Genomic DNA, 15,186 nt, shown 5'->3' with positions numbered 1-15,186 from the left:
AGACAGCAAAATTAGATCTTCCCCGTGTGGTAGCTTACGGACGTGTTCCGGAGGCCAGACCCTTTTGGCTAATAGAATATCACAACTCAGTTCATTCCAGAATATTACACTAATGATGTACTCTATGTATCTCTCAATTGGATATTTAAATCATAAACCCTGTCGGGTGGAAGAACGGGCCCGTCTGAAGTCTTGACTGCAAGAAAGTTGCTAGTTGCTGTGCATCTAGATGATGTTTCAGAATCTGCGAACATATCGTGACATCTGCCGCGCTGGCCAGCAGGGTCACTGCCCATGTCTTGTTGTTCAGCAATGTTCTCACGATTGCTGGCATGTTTAATTGAAATTGCTTCCACCTTTTTCTTTTTAAATTGTGGCTTTTGTTGTGGAGACTTGTCTTCTTTCTTGTCTGAAGACCACCGTGAGTCTTTCTTCTGTTTCACTTAGTCAGGACGTTGCTCTGACTGGCCCGTTCTCTCGCTACATCTATCCGGTGTGTCCTGAAAGGAACAAGAGGGATGTGAATCAGTATATCTGTCAGGGGCTTTTTACTTTTCTCTATTTCTGAGGTTATATCTCCTTTCGGAGTTCTCCAAGTGTGGAGAGTCTGCCTTATGACTTTGCCTGACTTTATTTTGTTTTTGTTTATCCCAGCGCTTTTTAGAACACTCTTGTGCTTGTTTGGTACCTTCCTTAGGGGTGGTACTCTGAATTTCAGGCTTTTTTGTCTTACCTCCCAAACAATCTTGTCCTATACTAGTATAGTAGTAGTGTCGGAAATAAGTTTTGGTAGCTGTTTCTCCTGTTCCAGGTGTGGAATCTCCTAGAGCCGCTGGCGTATGGCCAACACTATTGCTTCCCCTTTAATATTACTGAGGAGATTGTGTTAAAGTTACACATCAGTTCATCGCCAGATGTAGGGATGGAGCAGCCCTGAGCCCATTTTGAATTTGTTTTAACACTACCAGCAAATTGGCAAGTGTTGGGGTACCATGTGTGGTAGTATATATGGCAGTGAAGACTGTACCGCATGTAGTGCAGTCGTCCACTGAGGGGACCATTCCGAATGACAAACACATTGTGAGAATTCTGTTTCTCCTATGGTACGTATGGGGAAACACAGCTTACAGCTGATTTGTTTTCTGGGCTATCCATAATGGGATTTCTCTTGTTTCATGGGACCTTACCCATGATAGAATGCACTGTTTGTGGGTTACTCCCAGTAACGGGCAATTGGTATCCAGCGGGTGCTGGTGGTGCTGGATGCGCTGGTGTTGTGTTCAAAGGTTGCATTACGAACGGAACAAGTCGAAGTCGGCTATATAATGTTACTTGCTCATTTTAAAGATTATGCAGATCAACTGTCTGTATGTTTTGTACACCGGGGTGTGGTGCATACGTGGCAAGCATTGGCCACGTTGGTCCGTCATTACCTAAGGGACCTAATCTCACGGGTTGCATTACTTGTGGTAGGGCACCATTAAACCAGTTCTGATGTTCCTGATAAATAATTGATATTTCAAGATACTAGTATGTTTGGTACCACTGTGGTACGTTTGCAACTCTGTATGTGTGGAATGTGTATGTTCTAGAGTCTTCTTCTGGAAAGTTAACCCAGGAATAGAATGTTTTGGTTTTGTAAGCTTCATTGACTTCTACAATGAGTGTGACATTCCTGTCCTCATGTGTTAAGCCATACCTTATTAGATGTAGTGTTAATGCATGTCTGACATTCTCTGGAATGTCGATGTCGTTAGCCATATTATGAAATGGGTCAAGATATGGAACACCAAAAAGGGGAGAAAAAGTCCTTTTAAGAGTTCAAGCTCGAACAAACTAGTTAGGTGCTCTGTGTTCAGCTGAGGAGGATTTTCCCAAAACCATGGACGTCTCTGTATAATGGTACTTAGGGTACCTGTTGTGTGTATGACAGAGATACTCAGGGCATCTGTAAGTTAGTGCCAAAAACACCATAATTGGTGGCACCTTGTCATAGTTGGATTTGCGCTCTTGGGCAAGACTGCTGGTTTAGGGATGACAGCACTTTTGTTTGTAGTCCACTAGGCCAATCCTACAAAAAGTCCCAACTGTTGGCCCAACGCTCCTGGCTCACAAGCAATACCTCACCAAAAACCCAAACAGTAAAAGGTGATTTTTGGCAACCTTTGCGCATGGACTCTAGAGTGCGACCTCTCAGAGGAGTCGTGGTTAAACGGAGATTACCCTTTTCTGACATAAGCAGCAAGTCTCCGTCACACACAGGCAATGAAGGAGATGCAGTAAAGTTTTCAATAGGTTTTATTATCAAGACTGCAACCTACTGTAAAATGCATGAACTGCAATGAGTAGGATAATGAACAATGCAAGAAGCAGAATGGTAAAGATGAGAGTTGTCAATACAAAGACCCCCACTATATTGCAATAACATGAGATGTCAAATATCCCTAAACCCTAGCATGCAGAACCTAATCTCTAATCTAAAGAAAGCTAGGTATGATAAACCTAATCTGCCAGAACCGTGTCCATTAGAAACACCCCCAACCCTTGTTACCTTGGAATGAGGTCTTAAGATCAGACTCTGTGGTGACAAAAAGGCTGGGTTTGCATCAAGGCAACGTGCAGCATAGATGATGTCAATAGCATCTGGTAGGAAGCCCTCAGTTAACCTTGTCTGCGTGAGATGTATATATACAGATCTTGTAGGACCCCTGACACAGGTATGTTCCCAAACAATAGATAAGGAGGCATGCTTAGATGGCAATTATATAAACAATTCCTTCCAAAAGTACATTATGTTCCTTTTGCACATGCGTGGGAAAGAAACCTTGATGTGAATACCTACGTATCTCACTTAACTTTGACGCTGATAGTGATGCCTTTACAGAGTGGCACTGACAATGTAACATCAAAACATTTCCCTAACTATAAACATAGCAGCCATTTTGAAATAAATATTTAAATAAATAGGCTAGGACAGAGCGGGCTAAGTAGGGTAAAAGTCACTAGGTGACTGGGACACAGGACTGCAAGCCAGAAGGCTAAGCTAAACTCCTGATTCCCATTAAGACGAAATAGGATCCACTATACTCCCAATGCCAGAGTGGATTTCTTCAGACTTTATGGAAGAACGGAGGAATTGCTGGTGAGCATCCTCTAATCACTCCAGAGCTATGGGGTCAAAGTAGGAGGCATTGTGTGCTGTCACAGGGTTAATCTGCGGACTATTAAGGAGGGTGTAAAACTGATAAAATTCTTGCAGTATAGCCTTAGGATCACTTAGAGGATCCTCTGCACCAGTAATGAGGACAGAGGTTTTTGCAATTGCCCAGGGAGGTTGCATGAGGTTAGCTAAGGTACAACTTGGCCTTTAACCCTCTATAAATGTTCTTACTCTGTGCTGCCTACCAAGGAAATTGAGCTCACATATTGTCCATTTCCTCACTTTAGTGACTTTAGTTAGTACCTGTGTCAGTATATCACAGGTGCCATTTCCCAATGCCTGTGTCTCAAGTGCCTTGATTTCTTCCTCCAGTAGATCCAGCTGGTGTTGTATATCCCAAAGGATACTTGACTGTTTAGCAATACACACTCCCCTACCCAATACCTTAAATGCCTCCCATAAAACACTTACACTCTGAACTGACGTCATATTCTGTGAGGAATATTCCCCAAAATCATGTCTGTGCATCTCTCTAAACACTTGGCATTGGATGGCAATCTCCAGATCTTCATCATTGGGCTAATATCAGGAACCTGGTTAACCAGGAGAACAGACAAATGATCAGATGGGATTGTAAGTAGACGGTAAATCTTAGGGACCCAGTGGTTTGAATCCTTGGAGCCCAGCCCATAGTCTAGACAGGACCATGTTTTGTGGATCGAGAAATAGCATGTTCCATCCTTAGTAGCGCGGAGTGTGAGGTGCATCGACTAATGCCCTGTCCACCATAGAAAACAGGATGGGGCCTATAAAGAAACTCCCAGTAGATCAGCATTGGGATTCAGGACGATATTGAACCCCTACCCAATTAATTCGTTTTGGAGGCCACCTGCATTAAATTGAGTGGATTTCTTTAAGCAGCATGGAAGCATGACCCTCCCCCAATCCACAAACTAAATTGAGTAACCCTAGAGTTATAAGTTGCCGTGTAGGGGAACACCTGCTCGGGAGTGAAGGAGCAAGGCAGACCAGCTCTAAGGAACCCAGGCATCGGGATGAATGTAATTGGCAATCACGTCATACCTTGGCAGGGATATCAATAACTAGGCTTATCTTTGGCAGCCTTCAACTTTGTTTCTCAGAGTAGGTACATTTCTGTACTAGCAACTACCAGAAAGGAGCATCAGTCTCACCTACTGGGCCTACAGCACAGCAATGGGTACCTACCCCCTCTTCAACCAACACACATAGAAAGCCCCTTGATCACCAGTTCTGCAGAAAATAACAGAGTAATCAAAAGAGAAGCCATAGGGTTTAATCAGAGTCATGCGATGTGAGGGGTGGTCAAGCATTGACCCAGTCTTCCTTGTGCTTTGAGGCCAATCAGGTGAATTCGCTAGCCTTTTTTAAGTCAGTTAAGCACTGGGATTTGCCACTGATCATGATGTGCAGCTTTGCAGGATATAAGGGGGCATACAGGATGACCACTGTTTGCAAGGATATTTTTGCCAATAAGAAATCTTGGCATGCAGCCTGAACAGCCAAAGTGAAGTCTAGGTAAATTGAAACCGCATCACATCCAAAGTTTGATCTTTCCGCTCCCTGATTAGTGTGAGAAACAGGTCTCTATCATTTTAGATAAAGAGCCTGGCAATGATAGGGCAAGCAGATACTCATAGAGGGAGGCTAGGGCCCATTAATCTTTGCACCCTTTCCACAGAGAATACCATATATATACAGCTGCAGCAATATGCTTTCAACATAGTCTTTCATCTTTCCCATATTGCCGTGTTCTAGGATGACAATGGTATGGAGGCTGTTGCGCTGGAGCCAGATTCCAGGATCTACATCCCCTTCCCTGCTCCCCTCAACTTCAGCGGCTCCAGTGGTCCTCTCCCCGGCCTGTTGGCCATCAGCTGTCATACCAAGCCTCCAATCTGGGCCTCAGCTGCTCATCCACCAAGCCACTTCTCTTACCCCTCACGTGCTGTCGTAGTGGATCTTGAGGAGCCTCCACAGGAGCCAACAGGAACTCTCGCTCTTCTCACAGTCTCGGCCGCACAGCTCTATTTCATGGCCATGAGACCCTCTGCTCCTGGTTTTTCTGCTCTTACAAGGCAACAAACACAACAATCTCTGCACCTCAGTGTACCATTGCCCCTGCTCTTGTATTTCAGTGGGATCGGCGATGTTAACAAGGATTCCAGATGGATTTGTTCCTTCGGCAATCAGAGCCTCACCTATCTATGGCCATCCTGAAACTGCGCTCTTTGGCGCCCCCTGCTGTCTTCCAATTTACTAGCAGGCCAAGCATCAGCACACTAACATTAGTCTATAGTGTGAATAGTGTGATGAGCGTGTATACTGCATTAATACTGTGACAGGATAAATAGAACAACATGCTTTTCTTAATTTGCAATGTGTTTGAATCAATGGGTCATTAAATGCACTGTTGGCATTGAAGATCCCCACCATGGCTTCAGAAGGTTCAGGTTAATCATTCATAAATCATACAAATGAATGGTAAGTGAAAAAATAAGTAAACAGCAACATTTGCTCTCAATGCTATAGAATTATACGCTTTATGTGTCAATTTGTATACTTCTCACTGGCACCTTGTGCATGGGAGAATGTTTATCTTCAATGTTCAAAACTTTCTGAAAACATTGATTTACCACAATGTGACTTACGTTTTCCTATTTGGCCATTTCCCGTCATGAATTCTGTTTCCCGAGAATAGATTATTTTTCAGAGAAACAGTTTTTTGAAGAATCACATAGTTTTTAGTTAGTTGGTTAGTTGCAGTTCTCTTTCATTTTCTTTTTACTTTGAGAGTAGCTCTCGGAGCAAATTCACTTTTTAAAGAATCAATTTAAATATTTTCAAAGTATTCGGTAAGAATCGATTTTTAGGCCTCTTTCTGTTGGCAGATATTTTTAAAGGCAAAATGTGTCTATTTTGCCGTTTGCTGCAGAACTATTTTTGGCCCAGAAATCTCCCAATTCGTTTTAGGGGAAATCAAGTTGACAGCATGTAGCAGGTACCACATTATTTATTCGAGCGTGCTTTCAATGAGGTTGCAGTTTGTAGGCACCCTGAAGTAGAAGAAAGAAGTGATATGTTGACATTTAATTTAATTCTGTATTCCATTTTCTGTCTTAAGCCAAAGTTCCCAACTATTCAAGCAATACATAGTGTTAGTAGTCTGTATTTTGCTCACTTATATGCCTTCTATTTTTAGGTAGTTAATGGCGGTAAGTCTCAGGAATGCAGTAGACTTTGCCTATGTGTTTGATTATGAAAAGCACAACAAGAACTACCCTCATCTTTATATCACTTTTCCCCAGGGAAACACTGCCCTGCCCAAGTACTTGGCATGAGCAGTGCAGGGGTCCCCCTGGCCAGCACCATCGTAGTGTTCACTGCCTGCAAACTGCGAGGGTGATGGTGCACCCAGCATCCTACAGCATTGATGCTAGCTTGATTAAGAGCCGGAGACAATGCGATAGAGTGTTGTCTCCTAGGCCAGCAGGTGGAAAATTAGGTTTCCGCCCGCTGACCTAGTGGGAAACTCTTAATATGCCCAGCAGGGAGGTAGCCACTGTGGCCGCAACCTTCTTGTCGGAAGTGTCCGCCGTACTTGTATGAGGCCCTTAGTCTGCTTTGGATCAAAGTCAACCCCTTGTTCACTGATGTAATTATAATGTTTACGTCCTTCTAATGAAGTTGATTGTATTTGTTCTGCAGAACTCAAGGTGGTGTTCATATCCATGAAGACAAATTGACAGTGACGTCTCCTGTACTAATGTGGATCAAGGTTAGCATTTGTTTTACTAAATTGAATGAATTTAAATAATTTGCTTCTGCAAACTGTATTGGTTGTTTTAAAAATAACACTTGTTTTAGTCAACTGGGGTATTAAATTAGCAAATATATCTTTAAAAAGTTGGCTTCCTTTTACTTAATTTTCTATAAGCTAATAAGTAAAACAAGGAACTATAGGCAATGTAACCTCCAAAATAGTAGTGTTTCAGGAACATAGAGCAGAAGAAGCATACCTAAAGAAACATAAATATTGTAGCGGTTTCTCAGATTAAAACTCTTCACGTCTGCACAGGTGACTGCAACTACGGAAAACTGCATTTTTGTGGTGTAATATTTAGGTATGTGTAGGTCTTGTTTTTTGATATGTAGTAGTGAGGGTTCTCAAAAGGGGTTGTAAAAAGAAAACTATAATTTAACTCGTTTAACCTGCTCAACTTTTAAACTTGTTTACTGAGGGGCGTAGTTATCAGTAGTGCAACTGGTGTAGTGGCACCTGGCTAGGTGGATTGAAGCGCTCAGTGCACCTCAATTATCATCATGTTTCACTATTTAACTAAGTGAAGAGGAGCCAATTGCCCTTGCATTCTTAGGGCCCTTAGAACCCCTACTATGCTACTGTATGTACCTCCGATGTTCAGTGTATTATGTACTTTTTTGTACGTGTATAGTTCTTATTTGAATAGTGTATCCAAACAAAGCAGTTTTTGTTATAATGAACTGTATTTGATTCTTGGTTCATGTAATACCAAAGAATGATATTAAAATTATATAGTAATCTACGTGATAATACATGTCATTATGTTATTTATTAAGTTGTTACTTAACACCATTACAATAAGTATAGTGTGAGGCTCCACTGATATATATAAAAGTTAAAAATGTTGAATGATCAAGTCAATCGATCAGAATTCTTCTTCATACAAAACTCGAGTTCCAATACTGTGTCCAGTTTACTGAATACAAAAGATGTAATGTCACAGCCTTATGGCTTCATGATTAAAACATTGGAGTTCTTTAAATCATTATCACAATTATCAGTACAAATTAGTAATATCCAGAATTACCCATATTAGTACTCATAGTCTGTAAAAACCATGAACCGCCCTCCGAACACAAAAAGTATAAAATAGTAAATCACGGTTACATGAGCACACGCTTAGAAAGTTTGCCGTTCTATATTCCACTGTCAATGTAAATTGCGTCAATATGTCCCTACAAAGCACATTTCCCAAACATCTTCAGTATTATAAATGCTAACTTTTTTAAGAGCTGCAGTTTTCAGTAAAACATCCTCTCTGACATTACAAAAGGGCAAATTCAAAACAAAGGTTAATTGGCTAAATTTGTATGAATGCACTGTCTAGAGTTTCATGGTTCACTCATTGTCTTTCTATGCTTCAATAAATTCCTCAATATGTATGAACAAAAAATAAAAGCATGAACACTGCTAACTCATATGTATTGATACCTCTCATGTACAGCTGCAGGATAGATACATCATACGATGCAGTAATATATTTAAATACCTTCCTGAATTCTAAGATTCAGAAATCTTGAGAGAATGAGTATTTAGCCATCTGGGTTTTAAATACTCTTTTGACAAAGATAATTGGTGAAGTGCTAAGATTTCTTCATTTTAGGATTATTTGTAATAAGGTTTATATAATAATTGGCCCAAGGAATACTTTTAATAAGTTTTATATATTAATTAGCACTAGGAATAGGTAAACAGCCCCTTCCAAATTAGATGTCTCAGAGGGTTGTCCTGGGTGATTTTTAAATTCAGAAAATTTATTCCATAGGCCTTATCAGCTAAAAAGTATAGGATGCTAGGCCCTAATTCTAAAAAGAACTGAGACTGTTTCATTATTTGAGATAAAGAGAAAGTCCACTGGAACATTTCAAACTTCAAGTTCGGTTGTCCTTGCATAGCTACCCATGCATAGTGAATCAAAGGATTAAGTTTAACTACATTTGCTTTTAGTGTCAGTTTCTCTTAGGGCCCTTACATTTTTATTCAGTTTCACAAGTGCAGAAGTCAATAAACTGACTTTTGATCACAAAGCTTATAGATACTGGAACCCAGACAATGGAGTTCTTTAAGGGGACTCCCAAATATTTACACATATTAAACTGGACAACCTCTGCATTTCCAAAATGCCATGGGACCAAATGATTATCGTAGCCCAAAGGTTACTACTTCAGTGTTTGAAATATTAACTTTCAGCCTGTTATTTATGGTTATGCCTCAAATGTGTTCAGCATAATTTCTAGCCCTATTGACCACTGATCAAGTATTACCATGTCATACGTTAGACAGTGATTGTGATGGTTATTCAATTTGAGGGGCAACACATGAGGTTCAGCCAACTTCTCAAATAAATCATACGTATTTGAAATAAACTTCAGAGGGCCAAAACACATCATTGTTTTAATCCATAGGCAATCTTATTTCTTATTGAGTGTAGTGTGTATCGTCCAACCCTTACCCGATCCAGGTGTTGATATGTTATTAGCAATGCCTCATCTAGCCACCATTTGCCCAGGTTGTGTCATATTAGTTTTCTTTTGAGAGCGTCGAATATGAAGGCCAAATCAATCAAACAAGTATTCAGTTTGTTTACTCTTTTACTTTAGTGTGTTTATGGACAAATATTGCAAGTGTGGATATATTATCAAAAGTGAAATGCTTTTTCCTAAAACCAGTTTGTGCATTATGCAATAATTCTTTCGATTGTTATTAAAACCATTTTTTGAGTAGATGACTAAATAAATCATACAAAGGAGTTTGCAATGATCACTGACAGCATTACTCTCTTATATAAATGGTCCTGCCAATATGACCAACATTTTGGTCTTACTTTGAACATCTCCCTCTGAAAGCCATTAGAGCTAGAACCCTACTTCAATGTAACTCCTTTTAGGCAGTTATCCACCTCTGATATATTATGAAGAAATACACAAGAGGGATCGAAAAAACAATGCAAGCCTCCAGATTCAGAGTTTACTGCTTCCTGGAATCATTTGTCATCCTTATGTTTTATTAGCTGGTGTATTCCAATCCTTTTTTTATCTTTATGGTGCTGTTTTGGTACCCAGACTGCTGGTATATAATCTTTCTTCATCACCTTCAACAGAATATTAGTATTTTAACTTGCTGGTGTTTTTTCCAACAGGGATAGTTTTTTTTTTTTTTACATAAGGCTGTTTTCATATTTGCCAATGACTTATTGAACCAAGTATTATTTGCCTCTATTTATTGAATTGAGATAATGTACGAAAGTAAGGGATTTTATAGTTAGATAATTCAAAATTGTGGCTAAAATTGCTTTCCATGTGGCAGCCATTTCTAATGATTTCAAGTGTGAACAAATGTTTTTCCAATTTGCAAGTACCCATCTGGTGGTTCCATTGATTTTAAGTGTGTTCTTTAAAAATGTACTTTGAGAACTAATACTCGAAAAAATATTATTCATCCAAAAATAAAACTGAAAAACTGAATAAAACTGAAATGTTGTGCCATCGGACCATTTAATCAATTTGTTGGCAACACCTGAAGTGATTACCTCTATTGCCAATGTATTGTTTAAATATGCCTAACATTTTAAAGAAGAAACTCAAAGGATAATGATCACACTAAATTATGCCTTTATTTCTATTTCACTTAAGCTTTCAAAATTAATTCCAGATATAAATGTATAATCCAATACAGCTGATCCACCACACGGATGGTGAATGTAACGTGCTGGGGCATCTGTCAATCATTTAGAGTATATAGAAGACATTCTTGCCATGTTGACAGCAAAGCTAAACCCTTTTCGTTAGATAACTGTCATTGGAATTAACTGGTGGAATCTCTAACTTAAAAATAATCAGATATTATCACCATATCATGTGTTTGTAATAAATTAATGTTGAAATCTCAAGTGATTTATAGTATATGCTTATATCTGTAAATAGGTGCTAATAACTAATCCATGTGTATTAGAAAGTGCAGCAGGATTTAGGGTTTGATGGATAATACTCCATCAGTCAGGGTGGCAGAGGATAATACCTCTGCCACCCTACAGTCGGCAAATTTAGAAGTCATACATGGCCAGCAGTCATATCTATACTTTGAAAGGAACTGTCATCACAGCTAAAAATAGTACCTGTAGCTCTTCCTTTTGGATCAGATTGTGCCTGTTTCCTATAACATTCAAAACATGGGATGCTAAGATCAATTGCATACCATGCCTACTGAAGACACAATTATCAAATACTTTCGTAAAACCATGCACAAGCTACAAAATCCAACTTGTAGTTCAAATCTCACTCTTTTCTACACATTTTTGGTTATTGGATCTCAATGAGGAATGATTAGGGGCATATCTCTGATCTCGGCTGAGTGACATGCAAGCATTATTTCTTCGATGTAGTTATCCGGTTTAGTTGGTCTAATGTGCCTGCTAGGAGGTATGCATTTTTAATACGCTCCTTTGTTCTATGTACTGTAGGCTAATGTAATAAAAAAGGTGCTGAAAATGTTATGTATATTTGAACACACAATTCCAAACCCCTACTCTTCAATGATTAATATGTTGAGGGAAAATAGGTTTGTTCTTCCAAATTACATTTATAAATTCCTTATTGCCACCTGTGAGACAAAAAAGCAGTTGATTCAATATGATCAGCTTGAAATTGCACCATAGGTTTTTGTGTGCAAAGTAATTAAATAATCTTCAATTTATTGAAAGCTTTCTGTGAACCTCGAGTTATATTGAGGATTAAAGTGTGTGATATAATTTTGTTCCCACCTAGATGGTGGATGAATTACTGTTTCAGTAAAAAAAAAAAAAAAAAAAAAAAAAGAGGAAAGAGGGTCTGGTGCATATGTGAAACTGTACAGTACATAGTTTTTATGGACAGATCTTAATTGTAGACGTAAGGCTACAGAGACTCTGTCCGCAAGGTATCTTTAAAGTGTCTGCAAAGGAATTTCCTTTTGGCAAGTTTCTGGAAGCTATTAGTTTGTGCAGAATTTTGAGCATTTCAATTCCTGTTACCTAGAAAGCAGCCTGTGGGCCTCATTATAAGTTTGATGGTCAAACCGCCAGACCGCCATGTTGGCAGTCCTGAAAAGACCACAATGCTGGCAGTCTTTCAGACCGTCCTATTATGAGTTACACAGGCAGGACCACTCGCTAACAAGCAAAAATGGCAGACTGCCAGCAGTGTGTCAGCCTGGAAATAGGTGGTCTGACTACCAGTGCCGTCAGCACCGCAACCCACCACCGAGCATATTATAAACACACAGTCGCTATGGCGGTCCTTCCATGGCGGTCAGCCAATGGCAGTCCGAACCTTGGCGGTTTGGGGTTAGCAAAGTAACAGACAACTGCACATTGGATGAATTTGGATGCAACACCGCTGACACACATTGCCACTGTGGACACACCTGCAAAGGACACTATAAAACACACCCCTTCACAGATCACAATGCTTTGCATTTCCACTGTGCGACGAAGAACATTGGCCACCATTTTCCCATTTTTCCATATTATCGGCACCCCTATTTTTTCTGCCTTCCCATAGAACACCCTGCACACACCTTTGTCCATTTACACCCTTTTGCACTTCCCCTGTTTAGTAAGTCACTTTCACTTTATTGTTTTTCCCACCATGTCACATTCTAAAAATCCACATTTTTCAGAAGATGAATTAAGGGTCATGATGGATGAAGTCATAAGAGACACAATTGTTTGGAGCACAGTTCCCCCATACTCCTCTCAGTAGGAAAATGTAAAAGTAGCACAGAATCTTTGACAGTATGAATGCTGTAGGCACCACCCTGAGCACAAAGGAGGACATCATGAAAAGGTGAAATGACCTCAGGGACAAGGTCTATTCCCTGGTCTCAAGGCACCAGCTGCAGGCCAAGAAGACTGGTGGTGGCCCTCCCAGTGCCTCATTACATATCTCTCCCTGGGAGGAAAAAGTATTGTCCATCCTGCATCCTGAGGACTTAACTGGAATACATGGGGGAGTGGAGTCGGGTAAGTCACAACACAAAAAAAGTCACAAAAATGCCATGTCGTGCATGCTCATAGCTCACCTATACCCACAGTCTTGTACCCCACCAACATTCAAGTATCTGGATGTTGACACTGTCAATCTGCATTGTTGGACCCAAGTACTAAGGTCCATCACATGCCATTGGTCCATATGGGGTCTGTATGTCTTTCAATATACAATAATAATCCAAGGACTCATGGTATGTCTCAACAGGTAAATGTATGCCCAAACCTAAGTGCAGTCTGCATGCTGATACGCAATACCCAACATTTGTATAGTGTTTGTAGAAGAATGAGTTACCTGACTGCAACTTCCAGGAGGCACTGTTCCTCTAACTCCAAACACCATGCCACTGTTCACTTATCCAAATACTCCTGCTTGGCAATGCCCAATTGACGTGTACTCACCTGGGAGGATACTGTTTGTTAAGTGTGTGAAGTAGAGGGACTGACCTGACTGCAACTCCCAGCAGGCTCTGTTTTTGTTACTACAAACACCAGAACAGTGGTCACTTGCCCAAATACACCTGTTTGTTGACTCTCAAATACTGTACTGTTTACTCACTTGGGAGGATATTTTTTGTCAAGTGTGTGACGTAGAGGGACTGACTTAACTGTACCTCCCAGCAGGACCTGTTTCTCTTACTGCAAACACCAGAGCAGTGGTCACTTGTCCAAAGACCCATGTTCCTTAACTCTCAATTGAAGTGTACTCACCTTGGAGAATAATGTTTGTCAAGTGTGTGAATTAGATGGACTGACATGACTGCAACTCCCAGCAGGCCCTGTTTTTGTTACTACAAACACAAGGCCAATGGTCACTTGTCCAAAGACCCCTGCACCTTTACTCTCATTTAAGGGTACTCACCTGGGAAGATACCATTTGCTAAGTTTTGGGAAGTAGATGGAGTGACCTGACTGCAAATCCAATCACGAGCACAATGGCCACTTGTCCGAAAATCCTTGTTTGTCAACTCTCAAATGAGGTATACTCACCTGGGAGTGATCAAGAACAGATCATGCCCAAATCAGAGACGTATCTGTCAACATAGCTCCATCTTGACTTGCTATCCCAAGATGACATTTTTGAAGACAAGAATGACATCTTACCCAGTGTAAATAACAAGTATTCAGAAGGCCTCAAGATGCCCCACCTGATTGGTATTGGCCGCAGACACAGTCACACTGCACTGCACATGATGACTTTAGTCACATATACAACAAAGTCCTGGGTTTGCTTGCATCACACTCAACTAGGCCTCCAAATAGGCAAAGCTATATTTTGCCTAGCCACTGTTTTGCCTGCACTGGTGGTAAGATGTCGTTTTCAGGTCATCCTCCACAATGCAAATGATCTGCACATTTCAGCAGCTGCTTTATTCAAAATGAATTGGCAAGCTTCATACATGTCATGTCAATGCACCCAATACCATGATTACTTGGCACAATAGGATTAATTGCAACTTAACTTTGTACAAGTTCTTTGCTTACTGTAAATCTAAACCGTTAAAGGTAGATTTCACAATACAACCAGTAACGTTTGTTTTACATCAACTAGTGGAGCTGCCACTGGACACACAGAGGCCACAGGACAGATTTCCACCACCCCCTGGATGAAGCCCTCAGTGAAGAAGACACTCCTGGATATCTGGATGTGGAGTACGGTTCTGGCCCATCTGGCCAACCTGGTCAGACGTCAACAGTGAGTCTCACTGTGCCCACAACTTCACCTCCCAGCCTGGTTGCCTCAGCATCACAGGTAACCATTCACCCCCCAACCTGTGTACCTAGCACAGTGTCTACCATCTCATGTCCCCCAGTCCTGGATCCTGAGTTTCAGCGCAACACTTCTGACAATGAGGGTCCAGGAACATGTTGGAGAGGGCACCCTGGCAAGGGCACAGGCCCATGAGGGTAGGGTGCATGGGAGGAATGCTGTAGGCCAGCAGGGTGAGGCCACTTGGGCTGCTCTTGGCCAGGACACCATCAGCCACTTCTTGGGGGTCTATCATGAGTCCCAAGATGTGATGGGACAGGGTTGACGAACTCCAGGAAATCAAGCAGCTACAGAGGGACAAGCACAGAGACATGCAGGAACATATGGAGGCCCACAATAACAACTTGGCCTCCATAACAGAAGTGCTGAAG

At 40.9% G+C, this 15,186-nt stretch overlaps 1 protein-coding gene across 4 annotated transcripts in view; it reads left to right on the top strand.

The window, feature by feature from the left end:
• Positions 1–15,186, top strand: part of XYLB (xylulokinase) — an 830,291-nt gene that overhangs the window by 76,809 nt on the left and 738,296 nt on the right. For all 4 annotated transcript variants that reach the window (XR_011199144.1, XM_069211091.1, XM_069211089.1 and 1 more), the window contains exon 3: positions 6,908–6,977. Coding sequence is in view for 3 of the 4 variants with exons in the window: in XM_069211091.1 (XP_069067192.1) it covers positions 6,908–6,977 (70 nt within the window). In the remaining variant the exon portion in view is untranslated. The remainder of the gene's footprint in view (positions 1–6,907; positions 6,978–15,186) is intronic.

This window comes from Pleurodeles waltl, chromosome 10, assembly GCF_031143425.1.
Source record: "Pleurodeles waltl isolate 20211129_DDA chromosome 10, aPleWal1.hap1.20221129, whole genome shotgun sequence".
NCBI classification, from domain to species: Eukaryota; Metazoa; Chordata; class Amphibia; order Caudata; family Salamandridae; genus Pleurodeles; species Pleurodeles waltl.
This window is presented reverse-complemented; position numbering and strand designations above follow the sequence as displayed.